Source organism: Musca domestica, unplaced genomic scaffold (genome assembly GCF_030504385.1).
Source record: "Musca domestica strain aabys unplaced genomic scaffold, Musca_domestica.polishedcontigs.V.1.1 1, whole genome shotgun sequence".
In the NCBI taxonomy this organism is placed as follows: Eukaryota; Metazoa; Arthropoda; class Insecta; order Diptera; family Muscidae; genus Musca; species Musca domestica.
This window is the reverse complement of record NW_026712114.1, coordinates 42,911,252-42,932,016: the sequence shown is the minus strand read 5'-3', so window position 1 is coordinate 42,932,016 and position 20,765 is coordinate 42,911,252. Positions and strand designations below refer to the sequence as shown.

The following is a 20,765-nucleotide window of genomic DNA, read 5'->3' as shown; positions in this document are numbered from 1 at the left end:
TAAAAAAATATAAAAACGACAAAATATATTTTTGTGTCGTGTTGTAATTTATAAATTTAATATTGGATGTCGAAAACAATTAAATTTTGTTCATGAGCAATAGTCATGGTGTCTGCATCAGCTACAACAACTAACATTTTACAAGAACCACATTGTCGTTGAAGAAACTTAAAAGTCTTCTTCACAATTAGTGTCAAATTCAAAAACAAAAGTAATAAAATAACAAAACAAAAGTGATGGTTTAGAATTTTGAACAAATGTTCAACAGTTGACATAAAATCTTTACGTGATCTGGAGGTTGAATCAACGACCTTTATGGAATACTTCCGAGCAACACTACGATTCAGACCATTGGTTGAGGCAGCACCTAACAAAACCGAAGAAGAACTTAGCATAAGTTCACATGGCACGTGATTCACTCTATATTCCTTGTTCGACCATTAATTAAGAAATATCTACCTTATTCCCCACACAAAATTTGGTGAGTGAACAAAGATTTTTGTTCTTTGTTCCATTCAAATCACTCTCAGAACTAAGATGAAATATGCGTCATCTAACGTCACCTAACAAACGAGAATATATCGAAAAAATAAATTATGACATTTAAAAATTAAAAATAGGAAAATTTAATGAAATTTTAAAAATTTTTGGGAAAACTGAAAATTATGAATGAAAACTAAAATGTTAAATGGCGTCTGTACATTCAAACGAAAGCAAATTTTGTTTTCTCTCTCATTCGAGGTGCGCATTTTGTCTACGAGTTGAAATTTCCTCAAAAAACTGCAAACAAAAGAGGCAATGTTTGTATCGACAGAAAAAATGTTTGACAAGTGTCTCTCTAGCAGAATTTAAAAATACAAAAATATGTTCAAAATGTCAACATTTACACAAAAAGTTGAAAACATGAATAGAAATTGTAAAATTAATGATAAAATAAATTTTTGGGGGGAAACAATAATTTCTTCTATTCATATTAGTGAGAATTTTATGTATTTTCGTATAAATTCCCATTTAAATCGACAAACAAAATTTTTGAAAAAAGGAATTTTTTACTATGAATTACGAATCATGCCGTATGAACGGGTTAATTCGTGTACATAATTCGTGATCGAACGTGAAGCGCAATGAGAACATAGCATAATGCAAGAATGGATATCCAATATATAGGGTGAGATGAAAAAACTGCAACCAACTTTAGACTGCTGTCATTTCTAATGTGTTGGAGATTCCAACAGGACTCGGCACCATCGCACTCTGCACGCGCCACCCAAGAATGGTTACAAAATGAGGTTCCTCGCTTTACTTCCAGAGCACAATGGCCACCAAATTTCCGGATACAAATCCGATGGACTATTGTGTCTGGAGTATTTTGGAAAGCAAGGCTGGCACTTATTCTAATATCTGATGCTATTTTCGAAATTTTTTGCTTTCATTCAATAAATAAAAAAAAATGTAAAAATTATGGCGTTTGACGTTGTTGCTTTTTTTATCTCACCCTGTATGGTCTGTTCCATACGATTTACTACGATAAATGATTTTCCCTTTCTGATATCGAAAAAAATTCAAAAATAGTAGATTATTGCAAGTTCTTGAACAGAGCCGTTACTCAAGAAAATGGCAACCCTTTTCTATCTATCGATTATAGATTTGAATTGTTTTGATTACTTCTGTTTTAATAGAAGCACCATTTCTTTAGAAAAAAAATGACTGAAATGTGTAATTTACTCATAATGTTATTTTACAATTCCCAAGACATGATCCCTAGACGACTTTAAACAAAAATATACATTTTTTATTTGTTTACCCAATTTTTTTGATTAATTAAAAATATCCATTCGAGCATTCCCTAGCTCGTTTAAAAAGCATAATAGCGATAGCATAAAGTCGATTACTTGATATTTCTAAACATCAAGCAATCGATAGACAAAACTCGACTGCAGGATCCCTATTTTGAACTACAACAAGGTTATCCTAAGGTCATATCATTCGCCAAAAAGCAATAATCGAGAAAGGTACTAAAAGAAAGTGAAAGGGAGAAAAGTTCGTTATTTGAAATCTAATAATTTTTTACATTATTTTCCACCGAATTGTTTTACAGAAATCTCGCTGTATTCTCACTAGCCCCGAAGAACAAACCAAAAAACAACAAGCGCAAACATGGCTCGCAAATTCTGTGTTGGTGGTAACTGGAAAATGAACGGTGACAAGGCCTCTATCACCGAATTGTGTAAAACCCTTTGCGGTGCCACCTTGGATGAAAATGTTGAAATTGTTTTGGGCTGCCCCTTCGTCTACATCAACTTTGCTCGCGATTTGTTGCCCTGCAAATTCAATGTTGCCGGACAGAATTGCTACAAAGTTCCCAAGGGTGCCTTCACCGGTGAAGTATCACCAGCCATGTTGAAGGATGTCGGTGCTGGTTGGGTTATTTTGGGTCACTCTGAACGTCGTCATGTTTTCGGTGAACCCGATGAATTGATTGCCGAAAAGGCTGCCCATGCTTTGGCTGAAGGTTTAAAGGTCATTGCCTGTATTGGTGAGAAATTGGAGGAACGTGAAGCTGGCAAAACCGAGGCTGTTGTTGCTAGCCAAATGGCTGCCTATGCCAAGACCATTAAGGACTGGACCAATGTAGTTGTGGCCTATGAACCTGTCTGGGCTATTGGTACCGGCAAAACTGCCACTCCCCAACAAGTAAGTTGACTTGAAAATTTTATTTGCAAGATTGATAAGAGTTTGTTATGCAGAACCATGTTAGATTTGGTTGTGTGTATACCAATTTGTTGTACCATTTCGAATGATAAGACAGGATTGTATTGCTAGTCTGAATCTTTGATAGTAGGTATTAAAGTGAAATATGAATTTCTTGCAATTTTACAGTCGAGGATGTGTTATTTGAGTTCTGAGCGAATTCAATGATTCTATGACTTTTGAAATGACCTTGGGTGTACCAGCAAGGACTTCTTAACTGTGAAGTAATATATAGGTAGACATTAATAATATGATATAGACTATATATTAAATTTGTCATTCTGCTTCCAACTTTTAAAAATGCTCCTACTTATATTCAATGTAATTGACGTAAGTAAACAAATTTCAGCAAAAATGTTACTTCTTTGCTAGTAGATGAAGTTTTGAAATGTGTTATATGGGTTCACTATTTTGAGGGTTCTAGCCACAATTGCCGACTAAATGGGATGTTGTTTGTCTTTTCGGTTTCCATTTAAAATCACACCCATTTTTAACAATACGTCCTGATTTTCGGTACAGACACAATTTCAGATTTTCAAAATAAATGCAGTTTGTCATTTTGATTTCATTTGTTCCATAAAAGTCGTAACTACCCGATTTATGATCATCTGGCATTCAGGCACTTTTATTAATTGAAGTAGATACAATTACGACTTTCAGATCACATTGTAACGTGTGGTTTGAGAGCTTCATATTTTCGATGCTTTCATTAGCTGGGATTTTAATAATTTTTTATTCCCTTGAAAGAAGTCTGTCAATATTTTTTCAATTGTTGGGAATGCTAAATTTAGCAGTACATCCCGATCGTGGCGATTTAAAAATTACAATTATTCAAAACGAATTTAGTTATTTTTCTAATCGAGTTAGCTGTAATAATAATATTGTTGATTGGGTTGGGAAAGGAAATTAGTTAGGAAAATGTTTTGTACTTGAACCCTCTTCCCATATTTGGTAATGTTACCCTTAGGTCCATTTTAATGCCAAACCATGACCCACCTTAATGTTCATTGTTATAAGTTTTTTTAGAATGACGATATTTTATAACAAACTATTTGACAATTGTACGATTACCGCATAGTCGGTATAATCTAAATAAATTTATACACAAACAAAGGAAAATAGTATTTTAGTAAAATTTGGCTTTTTGCCAACAATTAGGTTCGGTGTTTGTTTTCGCTTTTAAATTAGTAAACAAAAAACCTTACAATTAAATTAATTAAATATCGATAAATACGTTGCCAGATTTTACTTTTAAATAATAATATAACAAAAAATAAAACCTTAAATATACCTCAATTAATAATATGTTTCTTATTTATTTTTAGGCCCAAGAAGTCCATGCCTATCTCCGCAAATGGTTGGCCGAAAATATCTCCAAGGAAGTTTCTGATAGTCTACGCATCCAATACGGTGGCTCTGTAACAGCTGCCAACTGCAAAGAATTGGCTGCCCAACCCGATATTGATGGCTTTTTGGTTGGTGGTGCTTCATTGAAACCCGAATTCATTGACATCATCAATGCCAAGAAGTAAATTACCCACAAAAATTAAACCACCAAAAAAGATCTACAATTCTCATTACATCAAAAAAGAAAATACCTATTGTTGGGAAAAAGTGTTCATTCAGAAACAATGCATTATATCACTTGTTAAAAATATTTATAATGTTAGGCAAAAGATAACACAACAACTTAGCAACAAAAAATGGAAACTTGTGTAGTGCAATTTTGTAATTCAGCTCTTTAAATTTTTTTTTTAATTTCATATAACTTATTTTTTGATTTTTTCTGTTTGACCTTAACGTATATCATTATAAGCAAAAGATTTAAATGAAAAAAAGCAACTGTGTTGTTTTATTATGTTAAAAAAAAATTCTACACATACATATAATTTATAATGACAAAACAAAAGAAAAATAAACTCATTATTTAGTTATAAACAAAAACAATAACTATCATCAATTGGTCAATGGTTTCGAAGTATTGTGCACACATTGTTAATTGTGTGCATTATTTTGGGGGACAAAGGTTGCAGTTCTTAAAAATATTATCTTAACTGATTAACATCAAAGTTAATTGGTATTGGGGGCACGACATCATAGGTACTGATATTGGAATTGAGTAGTAATATTGTTTATGGTTTGTTGCTGATAATGGTTCAATTGCGAACTATTTTTGTCTGGGGGGAATAGAATACCCTAGAATGTAAGACCTAACAGAATTTCATCACATTTATTTCGATACATACACAAACATATATCAATACATACAGGGTGTAATGAAAAAAGTGCAACCAACTTCAGACTGCTGTTATTTCTAAGCCGCTCATCCAACAGCTGTTAAAATTATTCCAGTGACAGCTAATTATATTTTTTACAAGCATACAAAAGCATTTTGTTGAGAATTTTCCAGAAAAAAATTTATTTGAGATGGAATTCAAGCGTGATAGTATATTTATATATATTTCGTTTCGTTTCGTTAGAGCACTCCAGCATTTAAATGTGAATAAATCTTTTGTGTCTCGTACCGTCGTTCGTTATCGTGATACTGGTAGCGTAGCCTGACGTCAAGGAAGTGGACGGAAGAAAACAGCAACATCAGCAGAAATGGTTCGAAAAGTAAAGAAGCGACTTGATCGAAACCCGCGTCGCAGTGGCCGAAGAATGGCTCGAGAGTTAAACATATCGCAATATTCCATTCGGCAAATATTGAATAATGAGCTCTGGGTAAAGCCGTTGAAATTCCAAAAAGTTCAAGAACTTACACCGCAGGAGTAAGAAAATAGACTCAGAAGAGCTAAAGAGTTTACTTGCCAAAGAGGTCAGTTGAAAATGTGCACCTTCGGTTGGCCATCAGAACTCAAGCGCTGGCCATGCTGATGGTTTGGGCCGCCATAGCAGTTGATGGTCGCTCTCCGCTCGTGTTAATCGACCGTGGAATCAGAATAAATGCCGAATATTATCGCGAAAATATTCTGAAGGGTGTATTAAAGTCCAGGCACGGAAACATTTTGGCCGCAGACCTTGAACATTCCAACAGGACGCAGCACCATCGTACTCAGCTCACGCCACCCAATAATGGTTACAAAATTAGGTTCCTAGCTTCATTTCCAGAGCACAATGGCCACCAAAATCTCCGGATACAGATCCGTTGGACTTTTGTGTCTGGAGTATTTTGCCACTAAAAAAAAAGAAAATGTCGATCATTGTAAAAATTATGGCGTTTGACTTTGTTGCAGTTTTTTTTATCTCTCCCTGTAGTTTTTTGTAGTGGTTATATTAGCATGGAAAATATTAGGAATGAATCCAATATGTTTTCCTTTATAAACAAAGTGGTTTTTGAGACATAATCACCAAATACTAATACCAATCTCAATACTCAAATCCCTGCTTGGAAATGAGCGTTAATATGTCCTTAGTAGGCTCAAATGCGTTTTTGATCCAGAAAAAAACTATAACAGAGAAAAATAGAGAAATATGTCTGTATTCATCAATTGAGGACACCCGGTAAAGAGTTTAAAGCTTTAAATTTGTTATTTGTTTATGTCTGGAGTGGGTGCAAAACCCGATTGGCAGAACAAACGCACTAATTCAATTCCAAATACTGCAAGAATCTACTATTTGTGCAATTTTCTTCAATATCATAAAGGAATAATCGGTATGGCAAAAAGTTGCCGTGAAAAGTTTTACATTCTTGCTATTCTGGAAACGAAGCACAAATTTTCGAAATATATTTGAATAATTATCCAAAAATTTTATATATTGCCAGGTGTGACTATTGTAGACACCTCAGTGATGACAATGATTCAGTTGTCTAGATAGACCAGTTCAATGTAGATGCATTGAAATCGTAATCAATTTCGAAATAAAACTTCATTTGAAATATTTTTATTTTGTAGTATAATTTACAAAATCAAAATTTTCTTTCAATCATTGGCAAACTTATTTTTTTCTGGTTTGAAAATTTAAATAAAATCTGAAAATGAATACCAACGAAAATCCATTAAATTTGACGGCTACCCCGGGAGTTGCGACAAATGTCGCTGGAGGTGTGGGTTATATTGTCGATATAATTGTTATACGTTTGGAAATAAGCGACAAGGATGCCAAACAATTGGTGGACAAAGATCCCTCCTTGCTGGTGGTGGAGGCAACATTCAATAGAGAAGATCTGAAAATTACTTCAAGCCGTATTAATGTCATTGAATTCAAGTCGGGTAAAAGTTTTGAATTTATCGAAAATCCCAGTGTGCTCAAAGATGATTTAATGAAAAATAAATTGAAATTGAAAATAAAACATGCCGGAAAGGATTTGGGTATTGCCGCTGTGGATTGGCCGGAGAGCTTTTTAAATTGTCTCATCGATCCTGCATGTATGGGAGAGTTGACACATGTCTTTGAATCGGAATATCGTAATTGTGATACCGATAAGAAATGTGGAACGATTGAGGTGATTGTGAGGCTACAAACAAAATGTTCGGAATGGAAGTGAGTATATCTCTGTTTTATGAATTTATTGAATATTTTATTTTATTCATGGATTTTTACAGCGACGAGGATGTGTGTGGACCTCGAGAAGATGTTGCCAAGGCCGCAAATAAAATAATTGATCCCAATGACATTTTATTTGTGGTGGGTGAAGATAAAAATCCCTGTTGCTGTTCCCAGGTTGGCCTGATACCTGCCACCGATTCGGATAAAGCATTGCATCCTACTTGCTTGGATCTGTCCAATTTTCGTTCTGTAAATGGGAAAACTGTACCTAATACTGATATACTGAATACATTGGATCCAGCTTGTGGGGAATTGAAAGTAAGTGGTGGTGCGAATATAATGGGAAGATGAATTTTAAATTCCTATATAGGAAAATCCCACAGGAAAGTGGCCAAATTAAAAATATATTTCAAACACCAACATTTTGGCCACTACAAATATGGGTTTTAAATAATTGAATATGTTTCTTATTTCAATTTTCTTTTACTACCTTATATAGAAGGTCACCAATCAATACCAAAAGCTAATCGATTCCCTAATGGGTAAACCAAAACCCTCACCCTGCTGTTCGAAGAAAGCGGAAACACAAGCCCATCCTGATCCATGCTTAACTTCGTGCAACACGAATAAACCGGTCGCCAGTAGTTCATGTACCGATTTTAACCCAACGAATAATTGTAATAATATAAATTCTGAAATTTTAAAATAGAAAAACACTTTATTTTCCTGTTTTTAGATAACCATAGCCAAATGTCGCAGTCAAATGTTTGTTCGGATGAGGGTCTCTTTGCACCCGAAAATATTGTGAATTTTTGTCATAAGAATTCGGTGCCAGAATTAATCGAAAATGTTCCTGTTCAGTCAAGGTATGAAACGAAAATAAACATTGGTTCTGAAATAAAAGTCTATAGGTTTTAAAAGAAGACAGTGTCGATTATTCTATACCCACAGATATTTTTTATTGAAGGTCGGTCAATGAAGACCAACTGGTCTTGTTTTAAAGAAGGCTAGCTGCTCAATGTAGGTTAGCTACATGTCAGCATAATCATATTCAAGAATTACGAGATGGTGTATCAGGGAAATCAGAAAGAAACTAATTTTTCATTAAAAATACTTTATTATCCTTTTTATCTTCAGGTGCTGTCCTCTATGTAAAGAAAATCTCTCATGGTTACCGAAATTGGCGGCATGTCCAAAATGTGGATATAAACCCATACCGCAATTTGATGAGAAACCCTATAACGATCAGCTGACTGCCAATGAAATTCTACTCGGCTATATGGAAAAAGGATCCTCATGTGGTGACGACGAAGACCCAATTGATAAGAACTGTCCACAAACAGACCAGTCAAAATCCCACTGTCGCTGCACTTGTAACCCGAAGAAGGTTTGCGCCTATTGTCGTATACGAAAACTTTGTGCAGATGTATTTCAATCCGATGGCCAGCGCAAAGAAGATGAATGTGGAAAATGTGAAACAAAATCATCGGAACTATATAATATTTGTAAAACCAATAGCAAGGATTGTCGTCCACATTTGACGAGGGTCTTCTCCGAGCTGAAGGATCTTTATGATATACGCGATATAAAGAAGAAAGATTTCGAAAAAGATGAACGATGTGAAAGAGAATTAAATCGTGGCAAGGGCAACCAAAGGGCGTGTGATAAACAAAATAAAGAGAAACTGAATTGCCGAACAAAAGCCAAAGGTCAAGTGGATGAGTCGGAAAGAAGGCAGTTTTTGGTGAAGAATTTCCAAAGCGCGCGAAAAGTTTGCCGTGGCAAAGCGTAAGTATAAAGAATATATTTAATAAAATCTTCTGAGTCATATTGAAAACAACGTCGAGAAGATTTCTGTCTTAAAGTTTAATCAAAAATTTGGAAATATTGTCGGTTCTTTGACAACTTTGATGCAGACATTTAGAATTTAGCGATTCGTCCTTTTAAATGTGTTCAAATTGTCGACCAAAATAATTGTCTAGGGTACTTTGCGATGTAAACTTTCAATAAAGTCTTTTGTTTTTAGATCTACTGTCATAAAAAGCCTAATTTATCTGTAATTATTGAAAAAATTGATTTTTATAACCATTCTATTGAGGATATATTAACTTTGTCATTCCGTTTGTAACTCCTCGAAATATTTATAATAGACCCTATAAAGTGTATATATTCTGGATCCGGAATTATTTGAAATTTTATATTTAAAGTTCGTAATCGGTATTACAGCTCATGACAAATATTTTTGTATGCAGGTCTACGTCTTCGTATAGCCCCCATATAATAGTACCTCCCGACATTTGATATTTTCATGATTTCACCGATATTATTTACCTGAATTATTTCAAATTTCGTATTTGAAGTTCGTAATGGGTACTACAGCCTATGACAAACATTAGTGTATGCAGGTCCACGTCTTCGTATAACCCCCATATAACGGTAGTTCCCGATATTCGGTATTTTGATGATTTCAGCAAAATTTTTCACCGGAATCGTTTCAAATTTCATATTGGGAGATCTTAGCGTTTACTAAAACCTATGGAAAAAAATCGTGTGCAGGTCTACATCTTCGTATAGCCCCCATATAACGGTAGTTTCCGATATTCGGTATTTTCATGATTTTAGCGACATTTTTTACCGGAATTATTTCAAAATTTCGTATTTGAAGTTCGCAATGGGTGCTACAACCTATGACAAAAATTTTTGTTTCCAGGTCCACGTCTTCGTCAATACTCGGTATTTTTATGATTTGTGCGACATTATTCACCGGAATTGTAACAAATTTCGTATTTAAAGTTCGTAATAGATACGACAGCCTATGACAAAAAAATCGTATGTGGGTTCACGTTATCGTATAACCCCCATATAACGGTACATCCCGATATTCGGTATTTTGATGATTTTAGCGATATTATTCAGCGGAATTGTTTCAAATTTGGTATTTGAAGTTCGTAATGGGTACTACAGCCTATGACATAAAATTTCTTAAGCAGGTCCACGTCTTTGTATGGTCTTTATATAACAGTTTTCAATTAAGTGGTAGTTTCCGGAAGTTTTTTTTTTTAAATTTTCAAATTCCATCCAAACGGTGGAGGGTATTAAAAGTTCGGACCTGCCGAACTTAGCTTCTTTTTTACTTGTTTTGTGTCTCGTAGCGTAATTTAACTTTCAAATTTTAGAGAAATTACATGATGGAAGGGATAAAAGTACGATTCAGACGAAGTTTAACGACGTTTTTTCTTTGTTTCAGCTACAATTACCGCATGGTCCGCAAATATCCGGGCGTACAGGTGGGACACAAAACCTGCATCAATGGTTTTGCTGGTCGTAAAAATGTCCCTCCCAATATGGGTTGGTTGTGGAATGTAGAAGCCAAGGGCATAAGGGCCGGTTGGAAACCTGGTGCCATACGCAAACCCATTAAGGAGTTAATGAAATATTTCCTACGTGATTTCCCAGCAGATACTTTGAGGGTATCCCAATATTCCTATCGACGTCGCCGTAATGGCTATGGTAATCAAGGTGGAGAAGAAGAGGAAGAATTGCTACAAAAACCCACTTTGCATATTTGTAAAAAGAATGGTGAATATTTCATAACCCTGCGGCCACTTAAGGACCCCGAGGCACTCAAAGAATGTGCCGATCCATATCTGAATATGCAACCTATACAATTTAAAATTATTAAAAATCCTCTGGCCATGGAAATGCGTAAACTTAAGAAATGCCTCAAGGGGATGGGCTTCAGCAAATGCACATGCCACAAACCCATTGTGGATTGTTTTTGTCGCAGTTTCTTGGATAAGAAACGTCTGGAATATCAGTGTAACAAAGAGGCACGGAATAGGAAACTGCCCTTGTGTAATGATAGCCTGGTACTATCCGATACAACGGAGAGTGAAACGGAATTTGATTTTGGTGTTACACCCCCAGCTGGGGTGATAAAACCGGAAAGGCTTAAGAAACGTAATTTTGTCAATACTGGCAGTCAGTACGATGAACAGGATTGGAATGTGCCGCCGCTGTATCCCAAGGAGCCCAATAAGTATATGAAATTATATAATTGTGCGATTGGAGAGCGTTTTGGCAAAGCTTTTGGACCCTATGGTCCGGGGGGTTATACCCCAGGAGCGGTGCCAACGGCTGGAGTCTATGGCGGTTGTGGTGGCCGAGGAGGTGGCGGTAAGGCCGGTGGTCGTGGTGGTGCCGCTGGCAGATGGTCCGCAGGAATGGGTGGTAAAGGCAAGGGCGTTGCTGGAGCCAAGGGTTCTGCAAATAAACCTAATCTTCCAGGTGGTGGCACCGTCGACATGATGAAATATTTGAATAAATCCAAAGGTCGTAAATTATCACCAGCTGAATTGGCTGAGAAGAGGTAACATCAGTAAGAATTTTTATTGTATTACATTATTAAAAATTGGCTATACATTTTGCAGAAAGAAACGTCTGCGGGAATTAGCCGGTGTGGCTCCACCCTTGATTTGCATGGTCGATAGACGTGCCAAGCCCGTCGATCCCTGTATTATTCCTTGTCAGCCGTTGACTTGTTGTGGTGATGTCTGTTTGCGTGATACTCGTATTTGTTAAATTAATATTCAGAAAATAATAAAAAAAATCAAAATTAAATCCAAAAGAATATAATGAAAAAAGCTTTTTTAAAAAAATATTTTTAATAAATAATTATACATTTGAGGCAGTGCAAAGGTTACCAAAGCATATTTTTAACCCATGGTACAAAAAAAGGTAAGGCAGAGCTAGCAGCTGTTTACAACTTTTTCCAAAGGGTACCCGACAGACAGAATATTATCAAAATCAATTATTGAAAGAAAAGTACAGGGCAGGGCGTGTATTTAAGACATCAACCAATTTTGCCATGGAATTGAAAAATTGAACAGTTTGGATCATATTTTTAAAAGCAAATTCATTGTTCACGATATTGAAATCATTTTAAAAATGAGAATAAATACCAAATAAGTGAAAACAAGCGGGCATAGCTTCAGAGCAGTATTGTTGTAGTTATACGAAGCTGACCCGTTTCCTTATTGTACCATGGGTATACCCATGGCTCAATAAGAAAGGTTGCTCAACTTAAAAAAAAAAAAACTAGAAAAATGCAACTCTATGCTGGAGACTTATAGTGTCAAATAGACTTTTAAGTATGCAACAGTTGGCTTTGTTTATTTCTGATTTTTCTAACAAAATCCTTATATTGGGAGAATCCCGCGAAACAAGATTGGAATTTCGGGGTTTTCCGCAAGATTGAATGTAAAATAGTAGGACAATACAGTTTTATCATAAAATTGTACCATTTGTTACTTATTCACGTCGAAATTTTGCATTTATTTTGCAACCAAATTTAAAATAATTTGAATAATTTTTTTTCCTCCAAAAAAAAAAAAAAATAAATAAAAAACCAGTAAGCAAAGGCTACAGTCGAGCGGGGCCGACCGTTGAATACCCTACAACACTATAATAAACGATACAGTTTATATAGGCGAGATACTCGGAAGAATTCACAATATATTGTGACAAATAATAAAAGTAAACCATCAGGTTTCGTTCTCTAATTTTCGAATAATAGCAACTTAAACTAATTTGCTCATTTCCAATTTATTGGTAGATGTTGCACTTAGATGGTCTTCCTAGATCTGGAACCAATATTTCCCAAAGACCTATAATCTCTCAGAAGTGGCAAAAGATTAACATTTATTATTGGTTTTTGGCTGAAACGCATCTATATGAGATACAGACATTTGACTATATTCTTCAACGAAATCAGCGTTAACGAAATTGTCAGAAGTGCTCGTAACCCCCATTCAAATGTGCGTGAGGATCGGGCAATAATTACGACCTGCTGACAATTTTGCAGTCCATTTCAACCCCTAAATATATGGCGATTATCTCCAAAAAGAGTAGGCTTCTATTCTGACCCTCATCTGATCCCCATGCAATTTCGTTAGGATCGGGCCATAAATGCGATCTGTATATGATATCCTGATATCCTAACTACTTAGTTTTGTTAGCTGTAGAAATATTACCAAATGTTTAATTCAAAATGAAAATATGCCAAAAATGTGACAAAATTGAAAAAATATAAAAAATGTTACAAAATCAATATTTTCATCTTTAGAGAGATATTTTTATGCGATTTTTTAGACGTTGTTTCTTTCCTGCCAAGAGGCCATTGTGAATTAATGAGAACTGTCGAAATCAGTTCAGCCGTTCTCGACAAATATCGCTTTAACGGAGTGCATATTACGCTTGTGGATGACAAATTTAAAAAATCGAATCAACAGTCTATATGGGAGCTATAGCTATATCCGAACCGATTTTCAACAAATTTGAAATACTAATAGTATACGTTTGGTGCACAATAAAAGACAAATCGGACGAAGATATATATGGGAGCTATATCCAAATCTGAACCGATCTCGATAAAATTTAGCAAAGATATTTCTGATCTGTATTTGATATATTTACCCAAATATCGTTGTTACAGAGTGCATATTACGGCCGAGGAGGACAAAAATAACAAATTGGATAAGCAATTTATATGGGAGCTATAGCTATATCTAAACCGATTTTAATTAAATTTGGCATACTTAATATCAGTCGTATGTGCAAAATGCTATACAATTTGGGCTAATATTATACGTTTGGTGCACAATAAAAAAGCAAATTGGACGAAGATAAATTTGGGAGCTATATTGTTGTTGCAAAATTGTCAGGCTCAATCCCTTTATTGTTGTTATTATAAAAACAACGTTTGTTTATTAGTGGAGAACGATGGTAACGATGGGCAGGGAATACCTAGGTTTCGGAAAGAGCCACAAATCCTCATTAGTTCCCTTGTATTTTGTCTGGCATATTCCCCCCAGGAAGTTATTTTAAAAATAACTTCTACTGCAAAAAAAAAACTTTTTTTACCCAAGTGAAGATATCGTAAGCTCAATAGAAGAGAAACCAACGAATTTCATAAAACTAAAATTCTTTTGGAAAATCTTCTTAACCTTACAACCGCACTTATAAACATTTTCATCTTTCTCCTTGGTATATAAAGAAAATAGAGATTTCCTCTCTTTGGGTGACTTACAGCGAAATTTTTGAAGAACATTTTTGTCTTTGAAATCATCCTTCTAAAATGGTATTTGGTAAGATAATTTCGTATAAATTCACATGATCACACTTAAATATAGTTTTTACTCATATTTTTGATAATGGACCAAAAAGAAAAGAAAAAAGAAAATAATCCCCGAACTTTACCTACTATGAGACGAATTTAAGAATTTTAAATCCGAAAATTTCTAAAAATATGGAGGGGTTGGTGGAATTTGGTCATACACAGGATGAGATAAAACAACTGCAACTAGTCAAACGCCATAATTTTTACATTTTTTTTTTAATTTTATTGAATGAAAGTAAAAATGTCGGAAATAGCATCAAATTTTAGAATAAGTTTAGATTTGTTCGAATTGGTCACCTTTGGCACGAATTATGGTCTTCAAACGGCCAATGAAACCGTCACAAGCGGCCCGAATGTTACTCTGCTGTATTTTTTCCCATTCCCGGCGAAGCGCTTGCTTGAGGTGATCGACACTTTGGCATTTTTTAGTGCCAACCTTGTTTTTCAAAATACTCCAGACGCAATAGTCCAACGGATTGGTATTCGAAGATTTTGGTGGTCATTGTGCGCTGGAAATGAAGCGAGAAACCTCATTTTGTAACCATTCTTGGGTGGCGCGTGCTGAGTGCGATGGTTCTGAGTCCTGTTGGAATGTCCAAGGTCTGCGGCCAAAATGTTTGCGTGATCAAGGCTTTAATACACCCTCCATATTATGTTTGCGATAATGTTCGGCATTTATTCTGATGCCACGGTCGATTAATACGAGCGAAGAGCGACTATCGGCTGTTATGGCGGCCCACACCGTCACCATGGCCGAGGGGTTCTTGAGTTCTGGTGGCCAACCGAAGATGCACATTTTCAGCTGACCTCTTTGGCAATTAAACACGATCATTTTGTTTGTTTACAAACTGCTGGACAGCGAATGTTTTCTCATCGGAGAAAACCAAATTCGTCAGTACACCACTTTCGGCCTAGCGAAGCAATTTTTTAGCTCTTTTGAGTCTATTTTCTTTCTGTTGCGGTGTAAGTTCTTGCATTTTTTAGAATTTGAATAGCTTTACCCCTCATTTGAATTGCTTTACCTCATTTTTCAATATTTGCCGAATGGAATATTGCGACAGTTCAGCTTACGAGCCATTTTTTGGCCACTGCGACACGGGTTTCGATCAAGTCGCTTCTTTATTTTTCGAAACATTTCTGTTGATGTTGCTGTTTTCTTCCGTCCACTTCCTTGACGTCGGGCTACGCTACCAGTATCACGGTAACTAGCGATGGTACGAGACACAATAGATTTATTCACATTTAAATGCTGGAGTGCTCTAACGATAGCCACTTGCTGGTTTTCCAGCCAAATACAAATAAATCACATTATCAAGCTTGAATTCCGTCACGAATAACTTTTTTTCTGGAAAATTCTCACCAAAATGCGTTTGTACGCTTGTAAACAATATAATGAGCTGTCACTTGAATAATTTTTACAGCTGTCGGATAAGAAATGACATCAGTCTGAAGTTTGTTGCAGTTTTTTCATCTCACCCTGTATTTAGGTTACACTGCGATACAAATCTTAAAAACGCCGACACACGTGTCTTCTGTTTTTAGCTATACTTTCATAACCCACAAGGTTTCCTCTGTAATTATTTTTTGTTTTGCACTCTCATCTCAAAATTCGAGTGTAAAGACGGCAAATTTTCTCATATTTTTACCATTTTTTAATGGATTTATTTCTAGAGACCCGATCTGATGATTTTTTTTGTAGTCAATTGAATTTGTTTTAATATTAATTTCAATTAACAGCAACAATTTTGAAATATGTATACATTTCTAGCAGAGTTCAAGGTCACTGAACGTAATAAAATAAGAAGCATGAAAAAGGCAAAAAATTTGGTTTCAAACACTAATTACAACAATGCAAAGAAATATTTTAGGCCTACTGGCTTCTTTTTCAAGATGCTATGATATAAATTTGCTCACTTTAGTGTCATAATGTTTGTGGAGGCGGCATGCATCAATGGCGTTAAAATGGAAATTCAAAATTTGTTTATTAACAAAGCGTGAAAATAATGTCATTCCCCTCTTGCTATTTTATTTCACATTTCTCTGGTAGCTCCAAATGGATTTGGGCAATTACCACCCACCACCACATCCACCATAGATGAGCTTTAATAAAAGCACTTTAGCCTCAAGACTGGCTCAGATGTTGGTTGTTTGTTAACGCGATTGGAACCAGTGTCGAGTGAGGTACGCATATCAAAAAGTGACAGTTGCAATGTTGACAGTGCATCATTACCAGAAGCGTTACTACGCTCTCCAGATGTTGCTCATGGCGTCGGTGTTATTTGTGAACTTTAACAACTATGAGTTTACGAGCAGTGTTACTCGACGTGCCTTTTACACCACGAATACAAATTCTTCAAATTTGTTACGTTTTCGGGATTTTGAACCGCGTAATTATGCCACAATGACCTCAGCTGCTTCGAGGACCTCTAATCTTATACCCAATTCCATATCAAGCGATCGTAAATCAAGAGGATTACAATTTCATGCCGATGATAAGGATGTCAGCATTGAATTGGAATTTATAGTGCCTTTTGTGCGAGTACCCATCGAACGTAGTATGACCGTGGCCAAATCGGCTCTACGAAGCCTTTTCAATCTAAATGTTAGTTCAATATTGACAACCGGTGCCGTGATAGCTGTGGGTGGCATTTTTGCCATAATATTGAAATTTCTTTTTACCCCATTTGTCCCGGCCTATGCGGCTTTTCGGCAAACCTCGCGAACTTCCGGAGAATATAATTCTACATTATGGCAAGAGAATGATAATACAGGTATGAAGTATTATTGCAAATTTGATTTTAAAATGATTTTGATGTTTTCAATATTCTCTCCAGATTCAAACACACAGAATATTTTCTCATTTATTGAGTCCAAAATGCATGAGAATAACATCAGTGTGTGTTTTCAAAAGTCGATTTGTGAATTTGTTCAGAAAAGTTCTTCCGGAAATATTGAAAAAGTCATGGATGGGGTTTTAAGGTATGGTTTGGTTTTAAAATCCCTGTGAATTTATTTAAATATGATTTGTTTCACAGTTTGGATTCTATACGCAACATTATAAGCGGAACTGCTGTTGAGCAAGCTGTGGATGCGGCCCGAAGTGGGGAAGATTGTAATGGTCAGTTTTCGAATTGCAATTGGAATACCAAGTCGTTGAAGCGAATTTTCAGCATGTTTACAACATTAATAAAATATTTAAAAGTTACTTAAAATATTTGATTTGATATTAATATTTATGTTGGTATAGTTTTTAATAAATTATTTATTTTACAAAAAGTTTGTACATATTTTTTTAAATTGAATGAAATAGAAGTAGTACGTTCACAGTTCACCGGATATAAATACAAGTACTGTGGATTTAAATTGCCAACTTCTTGGCATCTGTCATGGTAGAAAAATACAGGTAGATGCATCAACGCTTAGGAACATTGATATGTCAAACATTTTTAAATGTCTTTTCAAAAATATGTAGATTTTTATTTGTTTCTTATAAGGCGTCATTAGGAGGTTATTATAATACGCGTTTTTCCAACAATTTTTACAAATTTAAATAATTTTTCATTCAACATTTTTAACATTTTCCAAAATTGGTTTGACAGTTCATTGTCCCTGCAGCTGTGTCGATGCGTCTACCTATAGGTGTGTCTGGTTACTTTTCCAGCAGGAATTGTCCAGCAACTTCTTTCTGAGAGAGTAAGGTAGTTTTATTCTCTTTTGCAAGAAAATTACGAGAAGTAAACGGACGGTATTCCTGCAGAAGCTTGCAACTAATCAGCTGATTTGTCAAAACAAACCAAATTGTCCTTCATTAAAAGAATTAAACGAAAGGAATCACCACCAATTTCACATGTTTTATAAATAAAAAGGAAATTGACAATAAAATAAAAATATGAGCAATAAAAGGAAGATAAATAGAAACATGGTACAATGAAGAGAAGGTAGGTCAACTTTGAAAAAATTGCAAGTATAGAGGTCTACCTGTTTGGCTTGTAATGTCAGAATTAATATCAAAACAATAAAATATCAAATCTTGTTGCATTTATTTTGAATAAATAATTGAAAAAACGCGATAACTGAATGAAAGGTCAACACTTCTTTTCAAAATCATGTTCTATATATCTCTAAAGGATTATTTCGCTACAAAAACTCTAGATTTTGTCGATGCATACGTTAAAATAAACATTTTGAAAACACCCGAATTTGAATATTTTCTGAACAATTTTTTTGTTATTGAAAAGAAAACACATACATAAACAAATAAAGTTGACATATTAACCAAGAAAATAAAAAAATTAAAATCATATGGTATCATAGCCCTACCTTGATATCATTGTACCATGGATAGAAAGAAGATAGAAATTGAAAATAAAATAAAAATATGAGCAATAAAAGGAAGATAGATTTGATGTATTCCGCGGAATCCTTTAAACCTGTTGCTAATGGCATTTGTCTAAAAATGTTGGAAACAGTATTTTATTTTCTTATTACATATTAATATTTATGTTTTTCACATTTTGTAAAGTTGTTCTCCAAAAAAATTAGTCTTGCTAATTCCAAAACAATATTTTCAAATTAAAATCACAAAAAGAAATAAATAAACAATAGAAAACATCTGATTGAATGTCGATGAATGAGAAGAAGAAGAGTTGCAAGAGATTGCAAGAAGAAATTTGTCCAGCAAGAATTTGCAAACTCTCACTGAAAGAACTGTCAAAATTTCTCTCTCCAACCGCTCTCTTTTGCAGAACATTCGGGTTAACAGACGACTTCCAGTAACAATTTGTAACAATTGTTACATATTTTAGGGTAACCAGACACACCTTATATTCTTCTATCATGGCATGTGTCATAAATAAATCCACATAGAGGAGGTTAACAAAAAGTTCTAATGTAAAAATGCCATAACATTTTATGGAGGGATAGCGCCGTATATCTAATAGCGTTTTAAAAAAAGTTATTCATATGTGGGTTTCCACAAATGTCAAATTTCACTTCATAGAAAACAGTCTCTCTGATTTTTGTATAAACAATGGAATTGTAAATATAAATTTTGACAATAAAATGTTTAACAAATGAATAATTTTGGAAAATTGCAAACATATGAAGACTTTACCTTCTTAATTCTACCATGAAAAAATATTAAGTCCGTAAAACACAGTCCTGCATATTTTTCAATTGCACCGTGCAATGAAAATTATTTGCAAAAAGTCCTCCATAGATTTTAAAACAATGGCTAAAAAGCTACGTGTATCGGCGTTTTGAAAATATTATTTGGAATCGTTGCATTTTATGCATAGAGTGTCTTAGGCAATATTACTGGCCGCAATACGAAGAATTTTTTGGTGTTAAAATGTTAAATGGTCTTTTGGATCTTTTTTTTCGAAAAATTTTTACGAACTACCTTTAAAAAATCAACATACCAACAGGTTGACTAATATGACTCACTTTTGAAACCCATGATTTTTTTAAGTACAAACTCTATATTAAATATTTCGAAATATAGCCCAAGGTGACCCCAATATCTTGAGCTATATTTCGAAATATTTAATATAGAGTTTGTAAATTTTATAGAGAGCTTTGTATTACTTAAAAAAATCATGGGTTTCATAAGTGAGTCATATTAGTCAACCTGTTGGTATGTTGATTTTTTAAAGGTAGTTCGTAAAAATTTTTCGAAAAAGCTATACAAAGGCTCTAGAAAAGTTCGTGGCATAAGAACTCAAAACTCTTTTGGGATTTTGATCTACAAACTGAATACAACTAAATCCGCTTGGGTGAGACGAAAAAAACTGCAACCAACATATATCATATCTAAGCCACTCGTCCTACAGCTCATTATATTGTTTACAAGCGTACAAAAGCATTTTGGTGAGAATTTTTCAGAATTGGAATTCAAACCGTGATGGCGTGATTTCTTCATATTTGGCTGGAAAACCAGCCACTTGTGTGCTATGGTTAGAGCACTCAAGCATTTAAATTTGAATAAATCTTTTGTGTCCCGTACCATCGCTCTTTACCGTGACACTGGTAGCGTAGCCCGACGTCAAGGAAGCGGACGGAAGAAAACAGCAACATCAGCAGAAATGGTTCGACAAGTAAAGAAGCGACGCGTCGCAGTGGTCGAAGAATGGCTCGTGAGCTGAACATATCGCAATATTCCATTCGGCAAATATTGAAAAATGGGCTCGGGGTAAAGCCATTGAAATTCCAAAAAGTTCAAGAACTTACACCGCAACAGAAAGAAAATAGACTCAAAAGAGCTAAAGAGTAGTTTCGCTTGGCCGAAGGTGGTGAACTGCCGAATTTGGTTTTCTCCGATGAAAAAACATTCGTTGTCCAGCAGTTT

General features: G+C 34.9%; 3 protein-coding genes across 3 annotated transcripts; all 3 read left to right on the top strand.

The window, feature by feature from the left end:
* The first annotated feature begins 2,070 nt into the window (after positions 1-2,070).
* LOC131800540 (triosephosphate isomerase-like) lies at positions 2,071-4,489 on the top strand. Its single transcript, XM_059123317.1, has 2 exons — positions 2,071-2,694; positions 4,077-4,489. The coding sequence occupies exons 1-2, from the start codon at positions 2,158-2,160 to the stop codon at positions 4,281-4,283; spliced, it is 744 nt and encodes a 247-aa protein (XP_058979300.1). The 5' UTR covers positions 2,071-2,157; the 3' UTR covers positions 4,284-4,489.
* Positions 4,490-6,602: 2,113 nt separating this feature from the next.
* LOC101888523 (uncharacterized) lies at positions 6,603-11,944 on the top strand. The gene is made up of 7 exons (XM_059123299.1): positions 6,603-7,236; positions 7,299-7,560; positions 7,742-7,919; positions 7,979-8,108; positions 8,380-9,030; positions 10,490-11,611; positions 11,673-11,944. Exons 1-7 carry the CDS (start codon positions 6,731-6,733, stop codon positions 11,821-11,823), a joined length of 3,000 nt encoding a protein of 999 aa, XP_058979282.1. The 5' UTR covers positions 6,603-6,730; the 3' UTR covers positions 11,824-11,944.
* Positions 11,945-14,806: 2,862 nt separating this feature from the next.
* LOC109612168 (uncharacterized) lies at positions 14,807-17,638 on the top strand. The gene is made up of 3 exons (XM_059129366.1): positions 14,807-17,190; positions 17,254-17,398; positions 17,455-17,638. The coding sequence occupies exons 1-3, from the start codon at positions 16,629-16,631 to the stop codon at positions 17,627-17,629; spliced, it is 882 nt and encodes a 293-aa protein (XP_058985349.1). The 5' UTR covers positions 14,807-16,628; the 3' UTR covers positions 17,630-17,638.
* Positions 17,639-20,765: the final 3,127 nt, after the last annotated feature.

What these genes read in the sequence shown, in the direction of transcription:
- LOC101888523 (XM_059123299.1), top strand. Translation starts at nt 6,731, where the DNA reads ATGAATACCAACGAAAATCCATTAAATTTGACGGCTACCCCGGGAGTT. An exon ending in AATGTTCCTGTTCAGTCAAG is followed by an intron (nt 8,109 to 8,379) that starts GTATGAAACGAA and finishes TTTTATCTTCAG; the next exon opens with GTGCTGTCCTCTATGTAAAG. An exon ending in AAAGTTTGCCGTGGCAAAGC is followed by an intron (nt 9,031 to 10,489) that starts GTAAGTATAAAG and finishes TCTTTGTTTCAG; the next exon opens with CTACAATTACCGCATGGTCC.
- LOC131800540 (XM_059123317.1), top strand. Translation starts at nt 2,158, where the DNA reads ATGGCTCGCAAATTCTGTGTTGGTGGTAACTGGAAAATGAACGGTGAC. An exon ending in AAACTGCCACTCCCCAACAA is followed by an intron (nt 2,695 to 4,076) that starts GTAAGTTGACTT and finishes ATTTATTTTTAG; the next exon opens with GCCCAAGAAGTCCATGCCTA.
- LOC109612168 (XM_059129366.1), top strand. Translation starts at nt 16,629, where the DNA reads ATGTTGACAGTGCATCATTACCAGAAGCGTTACTACGCTCTCCAGATG. An exon ending in GCAAGAGAATGATAATACAG is followed by an intron (nt 17,191 to 17,253) that starts GTATGAAGTATT and finishes TATTCTCTCCAG; the next exon opens with ATTCAAACACACAGAATATT. An exon ending in GTCATGGATGGGGTTTTAAG is followed by an intron (nt 17,399 to 17,454) that starts GTATGGTTTGGT and finishes TTTGTTTCACAG; the next exon opens with TTTGGATTCTATACGCAACA.